This window comes from Aquila chrysaetos, chromosome 9 (assembly GCF_900496995.4).
Source record: "Aquila chrysaetos chrysaetos chromosome 9, bAquChr1.4, whole genome shotgun sequence".
NCBI lineage: Eukaryota > Metazoa > Chordata > Aves > Accipitriformes > Accipitridae > Aquila > Aquila chrysaetos.
The window spans coordinates 1768773-1792108 of record NC_044012.1 but is presented as its reverse complement, the minus strand read 5'-3'; the positions used below and the strand labels follow the sequence as shown (position 1 = coordinate 1792108).

Below are 23336 nucleotides of genomic sequence, written 5' to 3'. Positions count from 1 at the left end.
GCAGCAGTGGGCGATGGGGATGGATAACGCTGGGGGGGGGAGGATGGTGGCCGTGCCCTGCAGCTCCCTGACCAGTGAGGTCCATCCCAGTGTGGGAACAGTGCACTGGGAAGGCAGCGGGATGCTGGTCTGGTCCTGCCTGGTGCCAAGGGGGTAACACGGAGCCCCAGATTTCCCTGTCAGCCGATGGGACCCTGGGAGCACCAGGGAGGGCAAGAGGAATCGGGAGCACAAGTAATTACATCGAATACCTTTGTTAGGGTCAGTGGAGCCCCGAACATTTGGGGGGACAGTTAGTGAAGGTGGAGAGGACATGGAGGGGACAGCTGGCAGACACGTGGCACTGGGCAGAGGGAGCAGGGTTGGGACTGGGACAAGAGAGGGGATGGGAAATAGGGGAAGGGTTTATGGATGGGGACAGGCTTCCTCCGCTGCAGCCCCTCCATCCCACCTCACCCTCCCCACACAGACAGGTCCAGCCATGCACCCGCTCTGTCCATCCCTGCACCCTGCCCATGGCAGCATCTCCCAGGGCAGTGCCAGCACCTGGATTTCGGTACTTCAGGCTCAGAAGGCGTTGGGACGGGGCTCCCCAGGGACACACAGAGCTCACGCAGCCACCTCTCACCGTCCCGCGCCTGGCGGGCACAGTGCTCCGGCACACAGGTGCACCGGCACGGAGCCCGGCTTGCCCCCTCGCCGCGGCGTGCAGAGCCGAGCACCGGCGGCTCTCACCGGTCTGCAGGAGGGACCGAGCGGATCCTTTGTTAAAACATCAACGATGCAGTAAATTTTTTAACTTACCAAATAGATCAATATCAAATTATCATGTCTCACATTCATAACTCTTAAGCAAGCAACAATGGAGAGAGACAAGGTCACTGGAGAATAAATAGCAGCAAAAGCTCTTAATGATCTATCATTCTCGACAACCTCAGGCACCCAGCACCAGCCCGGTGACAAGATCATTAATAAAACTCTGCAGGAACGCTATCGATCGCTTTGATGGATGATCACAGGTAGCAAATACTGTAAAACACCTGGTTGTCACACACAAAAATGAGTAGTTTGACTCACACCTCGGTGCGGGGACCTGGCTGTGACTCTGCTGGCTTTCCTCCTCGGTGGTGGCTTTTGCAGGGAGGGTGGTCAGCGACGCAGCCTTGGGATGCCGGCAGCTGGGTCTGCAGCCCCCACTTTGGGGCTGCCATCCGTGCTGGACCCCCATGCGTCCCACCTCTGCTCCCCCACCACTATTCATCCCTATAGATGGGACCTGTTAATTAAAAGCCTCGTTAAAGCACCTGGTTATGGTGCTCCAGAGCCCAGGCTGGGAGCTGAGGCGGCTGAAGATGGGTTTTGGTGACCCGGTGCCACTGGATGAACCTGGAGACCTGCTCCATTCCCTTACCGCTGGATGCAGCCCTGGCCACCAACACAGCCCAGACCTCAGGGATGGAGGGGTGTCCCCAAGGCCATGGGCTCTGCTCCCCCCACGCTGCATCCATCAGGGGCGCGGGGCGGGGGGAGGGCTGTGTGCACCCCCCCCCCACGGCTCCAGGCACTTCGCTTGCAAGCCACGTCCGCATTGACGGTCTGATCATATGTACACAACCATTCAATTACCCCGTAATGGCTACAGGCTATTAAGCCATCAATCTCCTTCATTAAGGCCTGCCAGGCCCATCCCTAGCATCGCGCAATAAAACCATTAAAACAACAACAACAACCCAAAGTAGCATCTTTAATGCGGCGGCCGTAACACTGGCCCCAGTGCCGATGCCGCCGTCCCGCAGCATCTCCCGCCTCGCTGCAGCGTCCCCCTGCCCTCAGCCCACCTGGGGACCTTCTCGCCCCGAGCAAGGTATCACCTCGCTGGGGGTGTCCCCAGGGAGCTGGGGGCTGCCCACACCTCTGTGCCCCCCCACAGCTGCTCCCAGCAGCTCGCCCCTGTCCCGGGCTCGGCGGGCGGCTAGGCACGCCGGGACCTGCTCTCATGCTTTATGGCTGACATTATCTTTTATTGCCATATAAAAACCGAAGCTCCAGTGGCTTTATGGCTGCTGCGCCGGCGTTTGGCACCTCGCTGCTCGGCTCTGTGCTCCTGGCTGCTCGCTCTCCCCATCACTGGGCATGGCGGGGACAGGGCACTGCCTAGACCCCCCAGTGCCTGCACTGGGGCCACGACTGCTCCCACTGCACCCTCATTAGGGACATGACTCGTCCCAACACCTGCAGCTCTCGCACTGGCCTGGGGAGATCAGAGGATGTCAGCTGGGAGGGGGGGACCTAGCCCCTCTAAAATAGGGTGACCCCTTCTCTGACCCGGCACGGCAAGGAGGGGGGTCGTAGGCCTGGGCTGGCACTGTTCGGACCCAGAATCTGTGGGACCCCACATCCCTGCACCCCAGTGGGAGCCCCTGTTTGCAGGAGAATAGGGGCAGGGGGTGGCAGTGCAGGGCCAGAGGTCGGGGTGGGTGGGGGTCCTGCTGCCGTGCCGCAGCCAGAGCCGTGCCACGGGCACCAGGCAGCTCCCGTGGCCGGCAGCACCGGCACCACGAGCTGGGACTGGCGCCTTGTCAGAGCCTGTCACGTCTGTCCCCCCCGCGCCCCCCACGCCGTGGTGCCGGTGGCAGGGAACATCTGCTCGGCCGCCCCGCTGCCACGGCGCGTTAGGGTCAGGGGCAGCCGCCAGGACCCCCGGCCAGCGCCGCCCGGGCAGCTCCTCGCCGTGACATTGATGCAGGGTGACAGGGTGAGTGGGGCGGACGGATGGGATCGGACAGACAGACGGGCAAGTGAGCGCCGCTGCCCGCGCCAGGGCCCAGCCGCGCCACGGGTCACCGGTGCCCGACGCTCACCCGCTCGTGTCGTGGCTCCACGTCCCTGGGGACACCGATAGCCCTGCCACCACCGCTCAGCTTCTGGGGATGGACAGAAGACGTCCTGCACCCCGTGTCCTGCATCCCGTGTCCCTTTTCCCATGCCTTGTGGCCTACCCCCCCCCGCCGTGTCAGTGCCCCACGCCATGCACCCCCCCCCTCCAAACGATGCCCGGCACCGGGATGGCACCAAGGGCACTTATTGCCAAGAAGGGGAGGGATGCTGGCCGGGCAGGGGTGCCCACGGCAGGGACGTGGTGATGCCACCAGTGTCACCGAAACGCCGCACGTTCCCTTGCCAGGCCCAGGGCTCGCTTCCCCGGGAGGATGAGGAAGATCCCCGGCCCCCCCTCCGCCCTGCCCGGGGAGGCGGGAGGGGGGGGGGGTATGGCGGCTGGGCCAGCCCTACCGCAGCCGGGGCCCCCGGGACCCCGCGCCGGAGGGCGCTCCCCGCTGCGGTACCCCCGGGCGGGGGGGGGGGGGGGGGGAACCGCCGGTGTCGGGGCCGGTGGCCGGGACGATGCTGCCACCTGGTGCCGCGGCCTCGCGGCGCCGCCGGGACCGGCACCGGGGGGTCGGAGGGGGGGGGGGCGCACCGGGGGTCGGGACCAGCACCGGTACCGGCACCGGGGGTCGGGGGGCAGCACCGGGACCGGCTCCGGGGGTCGAGGGGCAGCACCGGGACCGGCTCCGGGGGTCGGGGGCAGCACCGGGACCGGCACCGGGGGTCGGGGGCAGCACCGGGACCGGCACCGGGGGTCAGGGTCAGCACCGGGACCGGCTCCGGGGGTCGGCGGGGGGGCACCGGAGGTCGAGGGCAGCACCAGGACCGGCACCGGGGGTCAGGAGCAGCACCGGGACCTGCAGCGGGGATCGGGGGCAGCGCCGGAGCCGGCACCAGGGGCCGGGAGAGGCACCGGGGTGTCAGGGGGCAGCGGGGCCGGGGGCCTTGCCGGGGCTCCGGGAGCAGCCCGGGGCTACTCCGCCCCGTGGAAACCCACCGGGACCGGGACACCGCGGGACGCTGCCGCTCCTCTCCCGAGCCCGCACCGGCCCCGTCGCAGGCGCAGGCGGCCCCGGTCCCGGGCTCGGCCGGCGGGGGGGGGGAGTGGGGCCGGGGTGGGCTCGCCTCGACGGGGGGGCGCGGCGGAGCGGGGTGGGCAGAACCGGTTCCGTTCCATTCCCTGTCCCGGTGCCGGTGCCGGTGCCGGTGCCGGACCAGCCGTGTCGGGGGTAGCGGGGGCCGGGTCTCTCCTTCCCGCCCGCCCCGTCGCGGCATCCCCGCGGCGCGCCCGGCGACAGCTGCCGCCTTCCCGCCCGCCCTGCCCCGGGGGCCGCGCACCCCCCCCGGGCACCCCCCCGACCCGGGCAGCGGGGACACCCCCCCCCTCACCCCTCCGCATCCCCCTCCGAGCCCCCCGGTGCCCGGTCCCCCCCCCCTCTCCCCGCCGCCCCCGCCGGGCAGGGGGTGCAGACTCCCGGCCCGGGGAGAGGGGAGGGGGGGGGGCGGAGGGGACAGCTGCCCGGCCCGGGGGGGGGGCCCGGCCCGCTCGGTAGCACATGTGCTGTCACTCAGCCAGCCCCGCGGTTATTTTAGCTCGGGGCCGGTGAAAGGCTCGGGGCTGGCGGCCGGATTGCGCCCCGCTTCGCCATGGGCCCCCCGCTTCTCCTCGCCTGCCTGCTCGCCCCCCTCTGCGCTCGGGTAAGGGGTACCGGGGAGATGGGGATGGGGTGGGGATGGGGACCCCCCCGCCCCGCTCCATGCCCTGGGAGGGCCGGCCGGGATGGGGAGCCCGGATGCGGTGCCGGGGGCGGGGGGGGATGGCCGGACCCCAGACCCCACAGAGGCACGTCCTGGGGGGCAGCGGGGATGGGGACGGGGGTGACGGGGGCTTGGTGCCCCTCTTGAGGCATTTCCCACCCCACAGATGGTGGTGGCGGGGGGGAGCCTGCGGCTCCGGCACACTGCCTGCGTTTGTGAACCGGGAGATGGGATTTGGGGGAGGGTTAGGCATTCAGAAACACCCTGCTCCCCCCTTTCCCACCCCACCTGTGGTCCCAGACCCCCCCTGCACCCCCCTGTCCATGCATGTCCCCCCAGAGCCCCTCACCACGGTCTCAGGCCTGAGCCACATGGGGCTGTTGGGGTTCTGGCCTGGACCCCATGGCTGGGTGCTCAGGGCAGAGGAAGAAAAGAGGGCCTGCAGGGCAGCCCCCCCAGCAGCAGGGCCCCCATCGCCCCCCACCACCCTCCCCATCCGCCCTGAGCTCCGTCAGCCTCCTGGGGAAGGGGGGGGTGTCTCTCCTGGGGAGGACAGAGGGACAGCTGGAGGCCGCGGGGCAGCTCCCCTCACAGCCTCAAAATGAGCCCCTTGTCCTGCCCATCCCGTAGGACTGGCATGCAGACCCCCCCAGCCCTGCACAGCTCCACACCATCCCCAGGGACCCCCAGCACAGCCATCCCCACCGGCCCACTCCCCTGCCGCGGGCAGGGTGCCCATGCAGGGCACCCCAGCACCCAGCGGTGCAGCCAGGATGGGTGCAGATGTGGGTGGGTGCAGATGTGGGTGCAAGGCCTGGTGCTGCCCAGATGTGCTCCGTCCCTGGGGAGGGGACAGGACATGTCCCCAGGGCCCAGGACAAGGGTGAGCCCTGATGAATGTGGCATGGAGCTTGGGGGGGGGGGGGGGGGGGGGGGGGGGGGGGGTAGGCTGCATGCACAGCTCCCTACCCCCCCCAACCCCCATCTCCCAGCCCCCACACTTGCTCCCTACAGCTCCAGACCCCCCCATGCCACCCCCCCAATTCCCTGACCCTCCAGCCCAGTCTCTCGTGGCCCCTATATCCATCCTAGCCCCCACAGGTCCCTGATGCCCATTGCAGCCCCCCCAATAACTACTGCTCGCCCAGTCCCTGTTCCTAATCTGCCACCCCCAACATCCCCCCCCCCAGCCCCCCCAGCTCCCTATCCCCCCCCCCCCCAGCTCTGTACCCCAGCCGGGCCACCCTTGCAGCCTAAACCGATCCCTGACCCTTCCGCCCTCGCTGCCACATCCACGCGTGACAGTGACGTGGGCTGGGGCCACGCCAGGCGCTGCCAGCCCAGGGTAACCCCTTCGTCCCCACTGCCGAGGGTCCCGTGGGGCACCCCTTCCCGGCGGGATGCCTGTCACCGTCACATCAGGATGTCAGGGAACCACCGACACGAAGCTCCCGGGGGAGCTGGGTGGCCTCTCCATTCCCCCAAACCCAACCCCATCAGGGGGTGCCAGTGCTGTGCACCCCAGCACCGTGCACCCCAGCACCGTGCATCCCGGCACCGTGCATCCCGGCACTGTGTACCCCCACACCGCGCATCCCGGCACCATGCACCCAGCCCAAGTTCAACGCTGTGCCCGCTGCCCCGGCATTGCACCCCACGCTGGAGGTTTTGGGGTCACCGGCAGCACCGTGTCCCTCCTACAGGGTGCCAGCCCAGCCCAGCCGGGTGCCGCAGCCCCGGGCAGCCCCCAGGCCTGGCGGCAGCACGAGGGTCCGCGGCGGGTGAAGAGGGCCTGGGTGATCCCCCCCCATCAGCGTCTCAGAGAACCACAAGCGCATCCCCCACCTCCTGGTGCAGGTAGGCAAGGTGTCCCCCACCCTTTCTTCCAGGCGGTGGGGTAGGGGGTACCCTGGGCAGGGGGATTGCATGGGGGCACCCCAGGAGGGGAACATGGTATTGGGGGAGTCTTAGGGCACAGGGGGACCCCAGGTGGAGGACAGACACCCCCCCAGCCCCAGGACCACCAGCTCTGCTTTCCCTGGGGCAGATCAAGTCGGACAAGCAGCAGCCCGGGGGGGTGATATACAGCATCAAGGGGCCGGGGGTGGACGAGGAGCCCCTGGGCATCTTCTCCATCGACAAGTTCAGCGGGAAGGTCTTCCTCAACGCCATGCTGGACCGGGAGGAGAACGACCGCTTCCGGGTAAGGATGCTGCCTGGCCGCCCGCAGCCCCCTCCTCAGCCCCCCCCCCCAGCCGGGCCAAAACCCACCTGCTCTGCACCCACAGCTGAAAGCCTTCGCGCTGGACCTGGGTGGCGTGACGCTGGAGGACCCCACCGACCTGGAGATCATCGTGGTGGACCAGAACGACAACCGGCCGCTCTTCCAGCAGGACATCTTCACGGGGCGCGTGGTGGAGGGGGCTGAACCAGGTGGGTCCAGCCAGGGAGCCGGGGCTGGGGAGCGGGGTGGGGGCGAGCCAGCCCCCACGCCGTCACCCACCGGGGCGCTCCTGCGGCCGCAGGGACCTGCGTAATGACGGTGGATGCCACTGATGCCGACGACCCCGATACGGATAACGCGGCGCTGCGGTACTCCATCCTGGAGCAGGGCGCTGGCGGCATGTTCGGCATCAACGCCACCACGGGCCAGATCTGCACCGCGCGGCCCGGCCTTGACCGCGAGGTAACGGGCCTGGGGGGCACGGGTGGCACCGGGGTGACACCGGGACTGGGGGCAGCCAGAGACCCCCAGCTGGTGAAACCACAGCTCCACGCCATGAGCAGACCCAGGCGTGGGGACAGGGTGGGTGGCCAGCGGCTGGGGGACCTCTGGGCTCCTGGGGGGGGCTGGAGGGGCTCAGCACGGGACCCCCTCCTTCCCCGCAGACCGTGGGGGTGTACAACCTGACGGTGCAGGCAGCCGACATGTCCGGGGATGGGCTCACCACCACCGCCACAGCCGTCATCTACCTGGAGGACATCAATGACAACCCCCCCGAGTTCACCAAGGAGGAGGTAGTGGCTGGGATGGGGTGGGGAGACATGCAGGGGTCAGGGGGGTGGGAGCCGGCCCCCCCTGGGAGCAGCAGCATCCCAAGGGGGCAGACACCAGCCCCACGCCGGTGTCTCCCCCAGTTCTCCATGGAGGTGGAGGAGCAGGCGGCCGGCGTGGACGTGGGCAAGGTCTTCGTGCACGACAAGGACCTGGCCGGCTCGCCCAACTGGCTGGCCAAATTCACCATCCTGGAGGGCGACCCCGAGGGTGCCTTCGCCATCCGCACCGACCCCTACACCAACGATGGCGTGCTCTCCGTGGCCAAGGTGGGCGCGGGGCAGCCGAGGGGCTGGGGGGGGGGGGGGGTGTCCCGTGTCTCGGCTGACCCGTGGCCCCTCTCGGTAGCCACTGGACCACGAGGTGCGGGACCGCTTCGAGCTGACGGTGTCAGTGCAGAATGAGCAGCCGCTGGAGCCCACGGCCCCCGCCAGCCCCCGGGCGCTGGCCACCGTGCGGGTGCGGGTGCGGGATGTGAACGAGGCACCCATCTTCCGTGAGAACCCGCGGCGGGTCAGCGTGCTGGAGGGGGCCCCCCCCAGGCACCCCCGTCACCACGTACACTGCCAGCGACCCCGACACCCGCCAGCTCCAGACCCTCACGTGAGTGCCCAGGCTGTGGGTTTCGGCACCCGGTCCCCTTGCATCACCCTCCCAGCACCCGCTGCGTTCGGGTTCCCGCGTTCGCAGCCTGTGCCAGCTGTTTTGGGGGGGGGGGGGGGGGGTGACGGCATGACCCCCCCCCCTCTGTGCCCACAGCTATGCACTGCTCTATGACCCGGCGGACTGGCTGCAGCTGGACCCCCACGTCGGCACCGTCCGCACCAAGCGGGAGCTGCTGCACCCCTCCGCCTTCCTGCAGGGTGGCTGGTACATCGCCCTGGTCCTCGCCCGCGATGACGGTGAGCGGCCCCCCCCACACACCTGCCGTGTGTCCCCCCCGCTCCCGCCATCCCCCTCCTGACCCCCCCTGCTCTGTACCCCCAGCCGAGCCCCCGCTCTCCGCCACCGGCACCCTCTCCATTGAGATCCTGGAGGTGAACGACCACGCGCCCCTGCTGCAGCCGCCGGCCGGGGTGGTCTGCGGGCGCCCGGGCCGAGGGGGAACCCTGCTCCTGGGGGCCACGGATGACGACCGGCCCCCCCCACGCTGCCCCCTTCCACTTCCAGCTCAGCCCCCAGCACCCCCAGCTCACCCGCAACTGGAGCATCACCCCGCTTCAATGGTGAGGGCTGGCTGGGGCGGGGAGGTGGGGGGGCTGCTGCATAGGGGGGCCCCCCGCTCACCCCCTGCCCACGGCCCTCCTGCAGTGACCCACGCGGTGCTGGCCGTGCTGGTGGAGCTGCCCGAGGGGCCCTACTCGCTCCCGCTGCTGCTCCGGGACTCGGGGACCCCCCCCCAGGAGCGGCAGCAGCTGCTGAACGTCTCGGTGTGCCACTGCGGCCGGGACGGCACCTGCGAGGACGGTGTCCTGGCCGCCGCCACCGCCGGGGCCGGCATCACCCTCGGGGCCCTCATGATCATCCTCGGCAGCAGCATCCTCCTCCTCGGTGAGTGAGACCCCCCCACCGTCCTCACCCCCACCCCTCCCAGCCCCTCCGTCCTGCTCCCACCCGGCACCCCAGCCCCGTGCTCTACCATGCGGTCCTGGTCCTGGCCACCCATCCCGAACCCCACCAGCACTCTCCATCACCTTGTCCCCCACCCCCCCCCCATCACTCCATCCTGGCCACCCCATCCAGTCCCTACTCATGTCCCCCATCACCCCGTCCTGGTCCAGGACACCCCAACCTCTCCCTACCTACGTCCCCCATTGCCCCATCCTGGTCCTGGCCACTCCATCCAGTCCCTACCCATGACCCTCAACACCCCCACCACCCCAGCAACCCCTTCTGATCCCGACCACGACCCCCCCCAACAATTCCCCTCATCACCCCCCCCCCCACCCAGCATCCCCCACCCCAAATCCCTACCTGCATCCCCATCCCACTCTCCCAGCCCCACCAACGGCATCCCAACCCAACCAGCACCCCCATCACCCCGCGTCCCACCGTGCCCAGCCACCCCATCCCCGCGTGCCCCACGCCCCCCCGTACCCCAGCCCGTGCCCACCCGCCCTCTGCCCGCAGTGCTGGCGGGTCTGGGGGCGGCGCGGGCGCGCGGGCGCCGGCGGGCTCTGCGCAAGGGGCTGCTGCAGCGCTCGCGGGACGACATGCGGGACAACATCCTCAACTACGACGAGCAAGGCGGGGGCGAGGAGGACCAGGTGAGCGGGATCTGAGGAGGCGGGAAGGGTCCCAGTGGTGGTGGGGGGGGGGGTCTGTCCCAACCCCACACCCCTGACCCCCGCTCCCCTTCCCGTCCCCGCAGGACGCCTACGACATCAACCAGCTCCGGCACCCCGAGCTCTTCTCGCCGCGGGCCAAACCGCCGGTGCGCAGGGACGCCCCGCTCAGCTCCGCCACCCCCCCGGCCCCCCGCAAGCTGCCCAACAGCCCCTCCGACATCGAGGACTTCATCAACGAGGTGGGGATGGGGTCCGGGGCTCCCCTTGCCCTCGGTCCCCCCCTCCCCCACATCCCCGCTGGGGCTGACGGTGGCCCCCCCCTGTCCCCGCAGGGGCTGGAAGCGGCGGACAACGACCCCAGCGTGCCCCCCTACGACACGGCCCTCATCTACGACTACGAGGGCTCGGGCTCCGTCGCCAGCCCCCTCAGCTCCATCGTCTCCAGCCTGACGGACGAGGACCAGGACTACGACTACCTGAGCGAGTGGGGGCCACGGTTCCGGCGCCTGGCCGATCTCTACGGGCAGTAGCGGGGACTGGGGGGGGGGGGGGGGGTCGGGAAGGGGTACCCCGCTGCCCACGGAGGGGCTGGGGTAGGGAACGGGCAGCGCGGGGGGGGCTCGCACACACATGTGCACGAGATGCCCAGATGCAGCGGCTTTGCATATGGACATGCACAAGATGCCCGGCTGCAGGGGCTTTGCACACGCGCGTGCACCAAGGATACAGATGCAGGGGCTTTGCACACGCGCGTGCACCAAGAGAGGCCTCAGCGCGGGGGTTTGCACGCCTGCGCACACCCGCAGACACCCCCCCCCCCCAGCAAACCCCAGGAAGGCAGAGACCGAGGGCACGGGCAGCCCCGTGGGGGGGGACACCCCAGAGAAAGGCCCCACAGAGCTGGGGAGGGTAGGCAAGGAGACCCCCCCAGTCCCCCCAAAATAAAGATCCCAGAGAAGGGGGCCAGTGGCAGGGGCACCACGCGGGGCCCCCAGCCACGCCAGCCGCCTGTAGAAACAAGGCACTTTTATTGGCAGCCCGCGAGCACCCGCCGCAAACACCCTGGGGGGCATCACCCCCACCCCAGGACTCCCAGCACAGCTCCTCCTGGGGCAGGATCCGGCCCCGCCGTGGGGTGGGTGCGCTGCTCCCCACCCCCCCCCCCAGCCATTGCATGTGTCCAGGTGCGCCCCGCCGTCCCCACGGGCGCCCACGGATGGGGGCCCCAGTGCTCCACGGGGGGAGGGGATGGGGGTCCCAGCACCACACTCAGCCCCCCCCCCAGCAGCAGGGAGAGCCTGGGGTGGGACACAGCTATGTCTCACGGTGGGGCGGCCGGGGAGCCCAGCATCCTCTTGGCGGAGGCGGCGAGGTGGGAGTAGTCGTGGGGGATGCTGTGGGGGGCAAGCAGGGGTAGGTGGTCCTCACGGGGGGGCCGGTGGAAGAGGGGTGGCCGGCGCTGGCTCTCGCCATCCTGCAAAGACTGAGGCAGGCCGCGGCCCTGGCTCTCCGGCAGCAGCATGATGCTGAGGACGGCGAGGATGGCGAAGGAGGCGAACACCACGTGGTGCAGGAAGAAGCCCCGGCTGTTGGGGATGGCGGTGATGGGGGCGGCCGCCTTGCCCACGAAGCTGGCCCCCACGACGAGACCCAGCCCGGCACCCCTGCGGGGGGAAACGTGCTCAGAGGGGGTCCGGGGGGACCCTGCTTGGGTGCTCTCCCACCCCAGGGTAGCAGCGGGAGGGTGGCAGCTCCCCCCCCTTACCTGACCACGGTGGGGAGCACCTCGCTGGCAAAGAAGATGCTGAGCATGGTGACGGCGTGGGAGGCGGTGATGCCCACAACGGACAGGGTCAGGACAATGAGGTCCAGCAGGTCTGGGGGAGGCAGGGAAAGCACCATCAGGGATCAAATCCTGCACACACACCCCCCCCCCACCCCTCAAGCATCCTGTTCCCACCCCCAGCCCCCCAGCTGGGGGCTGCATCCCACCGCAGGGAGGGTGGGGGTCTCCCCGTGCATCCTTACACTGGGTGAGGGCCAGCAGCAGGAGAGAGGAGATGCCGGTGAGGACGGTGCAGAGCAGGAGGACGGCGCGGCGCCCGAAGCGCTCGGCCGTCAGGCAGACGAAGAGGCAGGCGGCCGCCTCGGTGCCCACCACCACGTAGTAAGAGGAGAAGAAGTGGGGCAGGTGGGGGGCCAGGTTGCGGGTGAAGCAGTGGCGGATGCCGGAGCCGATGAACCTGTGGGAGAGCGGGGTCAGGGGGCCGTGAGTGGGACCCCTCCCCACACACACACACTGCCGACCCCCCCCCCCGCCTGCTCACGCCGCAAAGCCGAGGATGACGCCGTTCTTCCAGATGACCCTGGTGCCGAAGATCTCGCAGACGGCGTGGTACCGGGGCTGCGGGGACCCCTCAGACAGGGACTCCAGCTCTGCCGGGACAGGGGGACTCGAGTTAGAGCCGGCACCGTCCCACCGCCCCGGCACCGTGGCTTTGGGGAGGAGGCCCAGCGGCCGCATTGAGGCCAGGAGCCCCGGGGTCACATACCCTCGAGAAGGCTCTCCTGGTGGCAGGAGCTGTCGTCGGAGCCGGGGCCGCTGTTTTCGGCCAGCGCCTGCAGGGTCTTCCTGGCCTTCTCCAGCTGCCGCGTGGCCAGCAGCCAGCGCGGCGACTCCAGCAGCAGCGCCGGGGACCTGGGGGACAAGTGTCGGCATCACGGGGTTCTCCGGGGGCCTGGTCCCCCTCCAGCGCTGACCCCCCCCCCTTCCCGGCTTCAAAGCGACGCTGCCCAGAAACCCTCAACTTGAAACCTGAGCAAACATTTACCCAGGGCGGGGGGGGGGTCCCTGCGCTCCACCTGGAGAGCCCCGGGCACCCTTTGATCCCCACCGTGGCCCTGGGAAGGGTGTGCTGGGCTGGGGTGCTGCCCTGGCGCTCCCCGGGGAACGGCTCGGTGCCAGCCCTGAGGGCGCTGCTCAGGCCCCCTTCCCCGTACATGCAGCCCCCAGGCTCGGGGGGTCCTTACCACCAGCAGGCAGCCAGCAGAGCCAGGATCATGGTGACGGCACCCTGCAGCACCCGCCAGTCCCGGCACAGCACGGCCAGCCCCGGCAGCAGCAGCTCCCCGGCGATCCAGAAGAAGCCGGCCACCATCGTCACCCCCAGCCGGTGCGGGGGGTCACACAGCTCCAACCCTGGCGGGGGGGGGACGGACACACGAGGGGTGCGCGGTGGGCGCCACGGCTGCGGGGCATCCCGCACCCCATAGCATCCTGCGTTCCGGAGCATCCCGCGCCCCGGAACGCCCTCGGTCCCCGCGCCGCCACCGCGGACCCCCCCGCCGTCCCACTCACTTGCCACGTAGAGGGAGACGAAGGCGCCCGCCAGTGCCGCCCCGAAGAGCAGCCGTGCGACCAGGACCATGACAAAATCCACGGCCAGCGCCACGCCGAGGCCCAGGGGCACCGCCAGCACCAGGGACACCACGAAAGCGGGCCGGCGGCCGAACCTGCCGGGACGGGACCTCTGAGCGGGGCCGGGCACGGTGTCCCCCCTCCCGGGGGGGGGGCTGCCCCGGGGACCCCCGCTTACCTGTCGCAGGCCAGGCCGGCAGCGACGCTACCCAGCATCCAGCCCAGCAAGTGCGTGGTCTGCTCCAGGGGCACCTTCCAGCGCGAGGCGCACACCAGGTCCCACTGCGGGCGAGGGGGGGACACGGAGGGGAAACGTCAGCATTGGGGTCCCGGCGGACTCCCTCGCTGCCCGCAGGGGTGGGACGGATGGGGTCACCATCCCCATGAGTCACCTGGGGGGGGGCTTCTGGCCAGCCCCCACCCCACGAGCAAAAAATGTGGGGCTGGATGTGGTGGGACAGCGTTGATGGCCCTTACTGCCCTGTCCCCTGTCGTTGTCCCCCCCCAGCACCCCAGGGCTCCCCTCAGCCACCCCCAAAGCCCCTCCACGGGGGTGTCCCCCCCGAGGACCCCTCTCCCTTCCCCAGGGTCCCTGGCCCCCCCCCCCCAAGCAAACTCCCTCTCCCCCCACCCCCAGTGCACACCCAGGGCTTTCCTGCGTGACCCTTGTGGGGTCCCCAGCTTGTTCTCCCCCCTGCCCTACACACCCCTTAAGCCCTCCTGTACCCCGGAGACCCCCCCAACCCCCCTCCAGAACCACAGACACCCCCCACCCCTCTCTAGAACCACAGACACCCCCAAACCCCCCTCCAGAACAACAGACAACCCCCCACCCTGCCTCCAGAACCACAGACACCCCTGAACTCCCCTCCAGAACCACTGAGACCCCCCCAATCCCCCTCCAGAACCACAGACACCCCTGAACCCCCCTCCAGAACCACTGAGACCCCCCCAATCCCCCTCCAGAACAACAGACACCCCTGAACCCCCCTCCAGAACCACTGAGACCCCCCAATCCCCCTCCAGAACGACAGACACCCCTGAACCCCCCTCCAGAACCGCAGACACGCCTGACCCCCCTCCAGAACCGCAGACACCCCCCCGACGCCCCTCCAGAACCACAGAGACACCCCCCCCACCGCACCTCCAGAACCGCAGACCCCCCCCAACCCCCATCCAGAACCGCAAACACCCCCAAACCCCTGTACAGAACCACAGACACCCCCGAACCCCCCTCCAGAACCACTGAGACCCCCCCAATCCCCCTCCAGAACCACAGACACCCCCGAACCCCCCTCCAGAACCACAGAGACCCCCCCAATCCCCCTCCAGAACTACAGAGACCCCCAACCCCCCTCCAGAACCACAGACACCCCTGAACCCCCCTCCAGAACCACAGACACCCCCCAATCCCCCTCCAGAACCACAGAGACCCCCCCCACCGCGCCTCCAGAACCACAGACCCCCCCGAACCCCCGCCCAGAACCGCAGACACCCCCCCCCCGGGGGTCGTGTCCCCCCCCCCCCCCCCAACCCAAACCTGCGTGACGAGGTTGGAGCGGAGGCCGGCGGCGGGCAGGGCGTAGTGCCAGCCCCGCGTACAGGGCCCGGTGCCGTTGGGCCGGGCGCTCCCGGTGCCGGTGCCGGTGCCGGTGCCGGCGGCGGGGCGGTAGCGGTAGAGCTGGCAGGGGCTCCATCCGGCGCGGAGGCGCGGGACGGCGGCGCGGAGGAGCGCGGTCCCCGCCAGGCGGCGCAGCGGCGGCGGCAGGAGCGCGGCGTCGGGCCGGCAGCGGTGGGGGGGGCTCCGCGCCCAGCGCCCACCCCAGCGCCCACCCCAGCGCCAGCGCCGCGCACGGAGCCCACCCCCCCGCCGCCCGGCGGCACCGAGGACGACGCCAGCAGCCGCCGCCGCCCCCCCCCCCCCGCCGCCGCCGCCGCAGACATCGAGCCGCCGCCGCCGGGGATCGCTCGGGGGGGGCCCTTTCGGGCTCCCGGGAGGGCAGGGGTTGGGGAAGGGGGCGGGGGGGCGGCACCGGCGCGGATCGGCCTCCGTGGGGACCGCCCCGACCCCGCCCCGGACCCCCCCCCCCCCCCCCCCCCCGGGCTCGGTGAGCCACTGTAAGCTCCGGGTTCCCCGCACACCGGTCCAGCCCCCCCAAAGCCCAGTCCAGCCCCCCCAAAGCCCAGTCCAGCCCCCCAAGCCCCGTTCAGCCCCCCCCAAGCCCCGTTCAGCCCCCCAAGCCCGGTTCGGCTCCCCTCAAACTCTGTTCTCCCACCCACTGTCTGGTTTGGCTCCCCCCAAGCCTAGTTCGCCCCCTCAAGCCCGGTTCAGCTCCCCCCAAGCCCGGTTCAGCCCCCCCCAAGCCCAGTCCGGCCCCCCCAAGCCCAGTCCAGCCGCCCAGCCCGGTTCAGCCTCCCCAAGCCCGGTTCAGCTCCCCCCAAGCCCAGTTCAGCCCCATCTAAGCCCAGTCCAGCCCCCAGCCCGGTTCGCCCCCCCCAAGCCCCGTTCTCCACCCCACCACCCGGTTCAGCTCCCCCCAAGCCCAGTTCAGCCTCTTCCAAGCCCAGTTCAGCCCCATCTAAGCCCAGTCCAGCCCCCAGCCCGGTTCGCCCCCCCCCAAGCCCCGTTCTCCACCCCACCACCCGGTTCAGCTCCCCCCAAGCCCGGTTCAGCTCCCCCCAAGCCCAGTTCAGCCTCTTCCAAGCCCAATACAGCCCCCCAGCCCAGTTCGCCTCCCCCCCAAACTCCATTCTCCCCCCCACTGCCTGGTTCAGCTCCCCCCAAGCCTGGTTTGCCCCCCCAAGCCCAGTTCGGCCCCCCCCAGCCCAGTTCAGCTCCCCCAAGCCCAGTTCGGCTCCCCCCAAGCCCCGTTCAGCTCCCCCAAAGCCTGGTTTTCCCCCCCAAGCCTGGTTCAGCTCCCCTCAACCCCCGTTCTCCCACCCACCGCCTGGTTCGGCTCCCCCCAAGCCTGGTTTGCCCCTCCAAACCCAGTCCAGCCCCCAGCCCAGTTTGGCCCCCCCCCCCAGCCCGGTTCAGCCCCCCCCAAGCCCAGTTTGCCCCCCCAAGCCCAGTTCATCCCCTCAAGCCCAGTCCAGCCCCCAAGCCCAGTTCACCCCCCCAAGCCCGGCTCATCCCCCCAAAGCCCGGTTCAGCCCCCCCCAAGCCTGGTTTTCCCCCCTTCTCCACAGTGCTCCAGGCCAAGGCACCCTCTTGGCACTGAGGGACCCCCCCCAGCTGGGGGTCCTGGGGTGCAGCCGGGGGTGCCGGGGCCTGGCCGTGACCCACAAATGCACCCGGGTCCCCCCTCAACCTCAAAGGGGGCCATTGGGGTCTGCCCCCCCCCCCCCCAGGAAGGCAACTGGTCAGAGCCCCCCGCTTGCACCCAGCACCGCAGCGAGCCCCTGGGAACAGCCAACGAAGCAGCCAAGTTGCAAAAAAGTTTTGGTTTTTTTCTCCTTCTTTTTAAAATTTATTTACAAACGTTCTCTCCGAGGGACAACAGCATCGCTCGGGCGCTGGCCTCTGCCCACGCAACGGTAGAAACATCCCATCTGCAAAATCCCACCCGCATTCGCTTTTTACCTCCCTCCGCGGGAAGTTGTACAGCCGAAAGGCCGAGGGTGCCGCGGCGGAGCAGGACCCTCGGTGCCCAGCGCCGCATACGCATAAACGTCGGCATAAAAAAACCCCGACATCGGCGCGTTGCAGACCAGGCGGCCTCGCCGCTGCTCGGCCCATGCGTCACCGCCCGAGTCCGACCAGCGCCAAGAAGAGAAAGGTGGGACCTGGGAAGTATCTGCACCTACGTCCGCGGCCGGGAGGAGCGGCACCGGGAGGAAAACTTACCCCCCGGGGACTCCCGAACCTCCCAGCACTGAGGTCAGAACAGAGTACGGGACTTTTCTTGCTTTACCCGGCTGATGAAAGGTCTCTCCGTGCTTACAATGATTTAATTTATGGTTATTTAACAAAAGAAAGAGCAGGGATGGAAATTAATTAATCAGCGTTACTTGTGGCTGCTTTCTCGTGTTGTCAAATGAAGCCCCTGAAGCAGAAGCAGCCCCCCCAGCCCTGGCACTTGCACCGGTTGCCCACCCCAACCCCAGGCAAGGATGGGAGGGGGAAAAATCCACCCTGGCTGCGACCAGGGCACGGCCGCTGCGAGAAACTGTCCATCCTGCTCTGCCTGCGGCGAGCACCGGTCACTGCTGCGGCTGCTGGTCCGGCAAGGGGCTCGCGGAGCCGAGGCAGGAGCTGGGGGTCGGGCAGGGGAAGGCAGGACCACCCCCCCCCGCCCCGCCGCCGCCCCGGCTCTTACGAAGCCGCTACGACGCAGTGGAGTGAAACCCTCGAGGTCCCCGGCGTGAGGATCGTGGAAAATTCCTCAACCGGCTGCAAAGGTGGTGGCAGCGAGGAGGGGGAGCCGGGTGCGGAGGCGTCCCAGCGTGGTGGGTGCTGTTCTGCTGGGGACCTGCGTGGCCGCCCAGATGCCGGCAGCGTGAGCCTGTGCTGCCTGCGCTCCACCGAGGCCACCTCGGCTGCAGAGCGTCGCACACGTCGGGGTGCCCGGGCCGAGAAAGAGCCCGCGCTGCCGAAAGAGGCGAATGGGGCTGAAAAGCGGTCGTGAATTCAGCGGGTCCCCTCCGGTCCCCCCAGACGAGCGGCGCCAGCAGAGGAAGAGGAGCCAAATCGCGTTTATAACATCTCCGCTTCCAAAAGCGGCAGCTGAGACATTCAACCAGCACGTGCACCTGGCAAAACCAAGCAGAAAATGCAGGAAAACCAGGTGCCGACAGTGAGCGTCCACGGGGACCAGCCCCTCGCGCCGGCTGTGCCAGCCAGGAAAGGTTGGGCAGCGGGTGCAAGGAAGGCACAGAGGTCTTAGAAGAGGCACTTGAATCTCTCTCCACCCACGTCCCTGCGAGCTTGTGCTTGAGGATTGACTTTGCCAACTTCATTAAGCCTGAGCTGGGTTACGGCTTCAACAAGAGCTGCACGTCCAATGCAATCCCCCCTGCAGGAGAGGCCACGGTGCCGGCACGCAGCGGCAGGACGGCGGCAGGAAGAGCTGGCACCCAACCCAAAACCAAGTCGGGCATCGCCAAACCGGTGGCTCCTTCCCACCACAGAGCAGCCCCGGCAGAGACCCCCGAACCCACGCCACATGCGTCCCCAGCCCCAAATCCACGCCGTGTGCGTCCCCAGCTGGGAGGCAAAGCCTTCCCCCGTTTCTCCCAGGCTGGAGAGGGGCACGCTGGGGGCTGAGACTCCTCTTGCCAGACCCAGGCACGATCCTTCTGTGGGATTAGACTTCTCTGGTCTCCACATGGGTGCAAACACCAGGGCTGGTCCCAGCAGGGCCAAGCCAGGGCGCTTGCCTCGATCCTCTGCAAGGACCAAGCCGCCGCTGAGCCCGACCGTGCTGGCAGCAGTGCCCTGCTGACTCCATCTGGGTTTTACAGCCCAGAAAAGCGATTCGAGCCAGGCTGGGGCTTGCAAACGAGAGAGCGGACATGCAGCGCGCACGGAGCAAGCGCGGAGCGCCCGTGGAGCGTGCACGGCAGGGCTGCCCCAGCCAGGCGCAGGGCTGGCATCAGGACTGGCACAGCCGGGAGCACCACGTGCCGCGCGGCACCGTCCTCACCAGCCCCACGAGCGAGGGTGAATTCAGCCCACGGGGCAGCAGCGATCCACGCGACCGATTTCTGAGGTTCAGTATTAAAAAGAAGGAAAGGAGAGAAAGGAGGCGGCTGGGAGCGCAGCGGTGGCTGGTGCAGCACCCCGGGAACCCGGCACAGCACCGCGGGGGCCTGGCTAGGCGCCCATCCCCAAGGACATGGGGCAACAGGACACCAGCACGAAGCACCGCTGGCCGCAAGCCCTGCCACAGGCTCCTGGGCTCCAGCTCACCCCGGCAGCGCCGTCCCAGCTGCCAAGAAGCCATTTCCCTGCCTGCCCTACCAGCAACCCGCCTCTTGGTCCAGAAAGCACTGAGTACCGATGCCCCAGCACGACGACCTGCAACCCCAGGGCAGCGCTGGGCTCCACCCGTCCTTGTCCAAACTTTGCAGCCCCAAAACATCAGCTCCTCGATTCGCAGCCTCCTACGGGCTCCATCAAACTCACCAGCCCGAGCCCAAACATCGTTCTTCACGTCACTCCGTGCCCCCAGTTGGCACGTGGCACAGGGGGGCTCCCCTCTCCCCACTGTCCCCCCATCACAACCGGCTGCAGGGTTGGCACAGCTGCAGGGTCAGCACCGCCAGGTTTCCAATTCCACTGAACGCAAAGGGGCAGGGGAAAGAGAAGAAAAACGTGGTGTTAAAAATCAGGTCAGCATCCAGAGATCCCCGCAGTATGGACTGTGGGTCAGACTCCCTGTGCGCACCTGAGTGCGTCAGACGGGCTTCCAAGTAACGCTGCACACCGTCCTGGCCCTTATTTTTTCCTTGACAGGGAAAGTGCTGCCTAGGGTGAACTATACATACAAAGATAATTTTAATTAATTTATTTATTTCTTTACACATAACTGAAAGTGATGTTACAGTACATAAGTTATTTACAACTGTGCAGTAATGTGTTGCAAAATAAATTATCTAGAAGGCAGCAAAAGTACATTGTTAATGTATATAAAAACTGTACAGCATTTATGGGATACAATTTTTCTTTATATGAGTATTGGCTCTGTAGTGTTTTCAAGTTATGTTCTCAGAAAGAGAAACGAAATGCCCAAGATTAAAGGAAAAAATATATAAACCACATGGATTTTACTCCATTAAAAACACAGTTGGCAAAGTCCTTTCTCTGCGTCACCTTTTCCCCACCCGCCGCTGGCCGTGCCGCCCCGGCGCACGGTGCGCAGGCGGCTCCTCTGCTCTCCCGAAACGGTGGCGAGCGGCTGCTGCGGGGCACCGCGGGCGCACCCCACCTCTGCAGCCCGGAGCCGTCCACACCTTCAGAGCCGTGTCTGCCCAAGTTGGACGCTGTCTTTTTTGTTTCTAATTGTTTTTGTTTGTGGTTTTTTTTGTTGTTTTTTTTTTTGTTGTTTTTGTTGGTTTTTTTTTTTTTTTTTTTAGACATACCCAGGATGGAACGAGAAACTCAAACACCCCCCCCCCCCCCCATGGTTTCCTACTGCAGCTTCTCCGAGAGGAGATCCGCGACCGGTGGAAAACAGAGAGCTGGAAATCACGGTGTTCACAAGTACATGAATCACGTGGTTGCTGGCCCCGCTCAGCAGCTTCTGCAACACACAAATGGTGTCCTTGGCCTCCTCCCTCCACGCCTCTGCCAGTCTCTTGGCCGGTGAGTGCTCGCTGCCCGCGCAGACCGGCTGCCTCCCTGCCGCAGCAGCCGGTTGGAAAGGAGATGCGCCCCGGCCCGCTGCCCGGCGGAGCTGCCGTCAGTCCGGAAGCGAGGGACGCGTTGTGAAGAAAGTGCAATTATTTTTCTTATTGTTTTGTTTTCTGCCGATAGCTGCTTCCTCCTCCTCTGACCAGGGATTCATCAGCAAGCGGTAAGGGTGAATGTGAGCTCGACCGCCCGACCTCGGAGGGCTCCCGTCCTTGCCAGTTTTCAGTGATGTCTCCTGGTTTTGAACTGTCATGCCGGCAAGAGCACAAAGTCATCGTTCACGTCGACCATTGGCACATAGAACGAGGGCACCTCGTTCACGCAGAGGGATTTGTGCCCCGCGGGGTCCAACTCCTGCACTTTCAGCTGCCACTCCATCCTTTGCACTGCGTTCAAGGCGGCAGCTTCGTGTTGCTGTCGCATGAGCAGGCACGTCTGGATCGGGGGAAATAAAAACAAGCAGAGATGAGGGGTGAGCGGGAAAGGGCAGGAACGGCTCCTGCTGCCCGTCCCACCTAGCCAAAGCAGGGAACCTGCAGCCATCGCAGCGGGCAGAGCGGCAAATGGAGCGAGGGATGCCGCATGCATCCTTGCAGGAAGAAACGTGGACTTGGGACGTCTGCTGAGCCCCATTCCAGCAGGAGCAGTGGCAAAGCCAAAAGGGCCTCATGGGGCAGCTTTTAAAGGCTTGTAAGCACTCAAGAGCACTGATCCCGCTGGCGACAGCCTCGGCAGACAGTCCCCATCGGCCCCCACAGTGGCCCTCGGCTGCCCGAGAGCAGGGTCCTGCTCCCTTCGTCGGAGCTGCCAACTCACTCCGTGTCACCGGCTGAAAGCACCATTGTCCCTGCTCCCTACCGTGCCAGTTTGTCACCCAGAGCTCTGCACAGCACTCTGGAAAATCATTGTACGGGCTCCTGCCACCTTGAAGTTTGCCATAGGTTTTGAGCTTGCTGCAGCATGTGTTGCTGGCAAAGAGCAGGCCCCGAGGGTTTAACTGACCGAGAAAGCTCCAGACCATATGGCACGAAGCAGAGTAACAGCCAGCCAGACAACCCGAAGCAGAACGTGTCTCCCTTCCCCCTTTTTGGAACCAGGAGAGGCAACTGCGCTCCTGTAGTCCCCGCAGAGGCTCCCACCTCTCCGCCGTGCCGTGCACAAAAGCATCCCCCATCACGTAACGCTGCCCAGACTACCTCGGGACATCTGCTCCCACCAGATTTTTGGGAACCACAAAGGCAGCTTCCAGGCTACAGCAACAGCCGGGACCCCTCTTGGGGAAACCCTCCCGGCAGCAGGCAGAGCAGCAGGACCTGCTGCTGCCCACGCGCTGCAGCGGCAGCCCGGAGCACTGGGGCTCCCGCGCCTCTCACCTTCATTCGATCATACTTGTCATCCACGTCTTGCAACCAGGAAATGAACTGTCGCGCGTTGAAGCGGTCTCTGACCGATTTGTTTTCGTCTCCCTATGCAAAAGACAGCAAAAGAGAATTACACGGTAGTTGGGGTTTTTTTGTTTGTTTTTTTTTTGTTTTTTTTTTTTTTTTTACTTTAAGCAGTCACAGGTCTAACAGGCCATATTCAAACCCCTCTTAGGGTACACACTCATCAGAAACAAGAAAGGTGCCTGCAGGGAGGGAGAATAGAGCACGCTGCTCCCTGCTGCTCTTGCAGCCGTTTGCCAGGGGCTTCAGCCTCAGAGATGCATGCATGCACGCACTCCCCATTTTTGCTTGCTCTGCGGAGAATCTGTCCGTGCCAGCCTGCCACAGCACCCACACCTCTCTGTCTCCTTCAGCTCATGCCCAAGATCATGACGTCTTCACTGTAGAAGCACAGACACTTGGCTGGGAAATGCCGAAGGATAAATCAAGGCTCCTGGATCAATACACCAGGTCATTAATAAATTCCAGGATCCCATCTTCTGCATAGGATCCCTCCCGCAATGCAGCAGCATGCTTCCCCAAGCAAGCCGGGCTGGCAGCAGCTGCAGGGCGCGGGCTGCAGAGGGTGCTGGTGGGATGGCTCAGGACCAGCGCAGCCGCACGGCCACCAGCTGCAGAAACCGGACACGATTCCCCTTTCTCCAGCACAGAACGACGTGAAATTGAAGGAAGAAATGACCATTTTTTGTGGGCTGTGAGACAGAGTCTGTCTCTTTCAAAGCCACTGTTCAGACACAAATCAATTTAATGGCTCTCTCCCCTTCCTTCAACAGGAAAAGATATCCCAGAGTGTAGTAAAATAAACCTTTCAAGTGTGCAGATGATCCTGATCAAGAAGAAATGCAGAGCATCCTGAGACTCACTGATAAATGTGAGTCATCTCTGCTCCTAAAGAGACATGATGCTCCCTGTATCCCCGTGTTCCCGGATGCATTTCCTTTCCCGGTACGCACATGGGGTATCCCAGAACGTGCGACACCAGAAACTGAGTCAGATTAGGCAACCTGGGGACGTGCTGGGGACGGCTCCTGCAGTATGTCCTGCATCTGCGTGCCGCGGTGGGTGACAGGCACCTGAGCAGGGAAAGCATTAGTAACTCCTGCCTACATCCCTCCCTCCCTCCCTCTGTCCA

General features: G+C 66.7%; 3 protein-coding genes across 11 annotated transcripts in view; 1 reads left to right on the top strand and 2 right to left on the bottom strand.

Annotated features, from left to right (window-relative positions):
* Positions 1-4494: 4494 nt before the first annotated feature.
* CDH15 (cadherin 15) lies at positions 4495-10517 on the top strand. The gene is given in 18 exon segments (XM_030023892.1): positions 4495-4584; positions 6348-6446; positions 6448-6501; positions 6692-6847; positions 6933-7077; positions 7170-7330; positions 7534-7662; positions 7783-7968; positions 8048-8233; positions 8235-8302; positions 8459-8601; positions 8687-8838; positions 8840-8914; positions 8916-8925; positions 9011-9250; positions 9830-9966; positions 10071-10226; positions 10320-10517. Coding segments are annotated over 18 exon segments (2346 nt in total). The 5' UTR covers positions 4495-4533.
* Positions 10518-10949: 432 nt separating this feature from the next.
* On the bottom strand, positions 10950-15301 carry SLC22A31 (solute carrier family 22 member 31). Of its 2 annotated transcripts, XM_030023939.1 has the most exons (10): positions 15071-15301; positions 14946-15040; positions 13584-13687; positions 13346-13500; positions 13018-13186; positions 12540-12685; positions 12315-12423; positions 12016-12230; positions 11753-11864; positions 10950-11651 (listed from the first exon to the last, which is right to left on the bottom strand). In XM_030023939.1, exons 3-10 carry the CDS (start codon positions 13619-13621, stop codon positions 11309-11311), a joined length of 1287 nt encoding a protein of 428 aa, XP_029879799.1. In that variant the 5' UTR covers positions 13622-13687; positions 14946-15040; positions 15071-15301; the 3' UTR covers positions 10950-11308. The 2 variants fall into 2 exon arrangements, with proteins under 2 accessions (XP_029879799.1, XP_029879798.1); XM_030023938.1 differs by having other exon boundaries at positions 14946-15301.
* Positions 15302-19899: 4598 nt separating this feature from the next.
* The window catches only part of ANKRD11 (ankyrin repeat domain 11), a 159994-nt gene continuing 156557 nt past the window's right edge, over positions 19900-23336 (bottom strand). For all 8 annotated transcript variants that reach the window (XM_030023867.2, XM_030023868.2, XM_041125631.1 and 5 more), the window contains 2 exons: positions 22133-22225; positions 19900-21194 (listed from right to left, as the gene is read on the bottom strand). In XM_030023867.2, coding sequence (XP_029879727.1) covers positions 21009-21194; positions 22133-22225 — 279 coding nt within the window. In that variant the 3' untranslated portion in view covers positions 19900-21008. The remainder of the gene's footprint in view (positions 21195-22132; positions 22226-23336) is intronic.

What these genes read in the sequence shown, in the direction of transcription:
- SLC22A31 (XM_030023938.1), bottom strand. Translation starts at nt 13,621, where the DNA reads ATGCTGGGTAGCGTCGCTGCCGGCCTGGCCTGCGACAG. An exon ending in CCAGGAGAGCCTTCTCGAGG is followed by an intron (nt 12,424 to 12,539) that starts GTATGTGACCCC and finishes CTGTCCCGGCAG; the next exon opens with AGCTGGAGTCCCTGTCTGAG. An exon ending in GTGCTCCCCACCGTGGTCAG is followed by an intron (nt 11,652 to 11,752) that starts GTAAGGGGGGGG and finishes TTCCCCCCGCAG; the next exon opens with GGGTGCCGGGCTGGGTCTCG.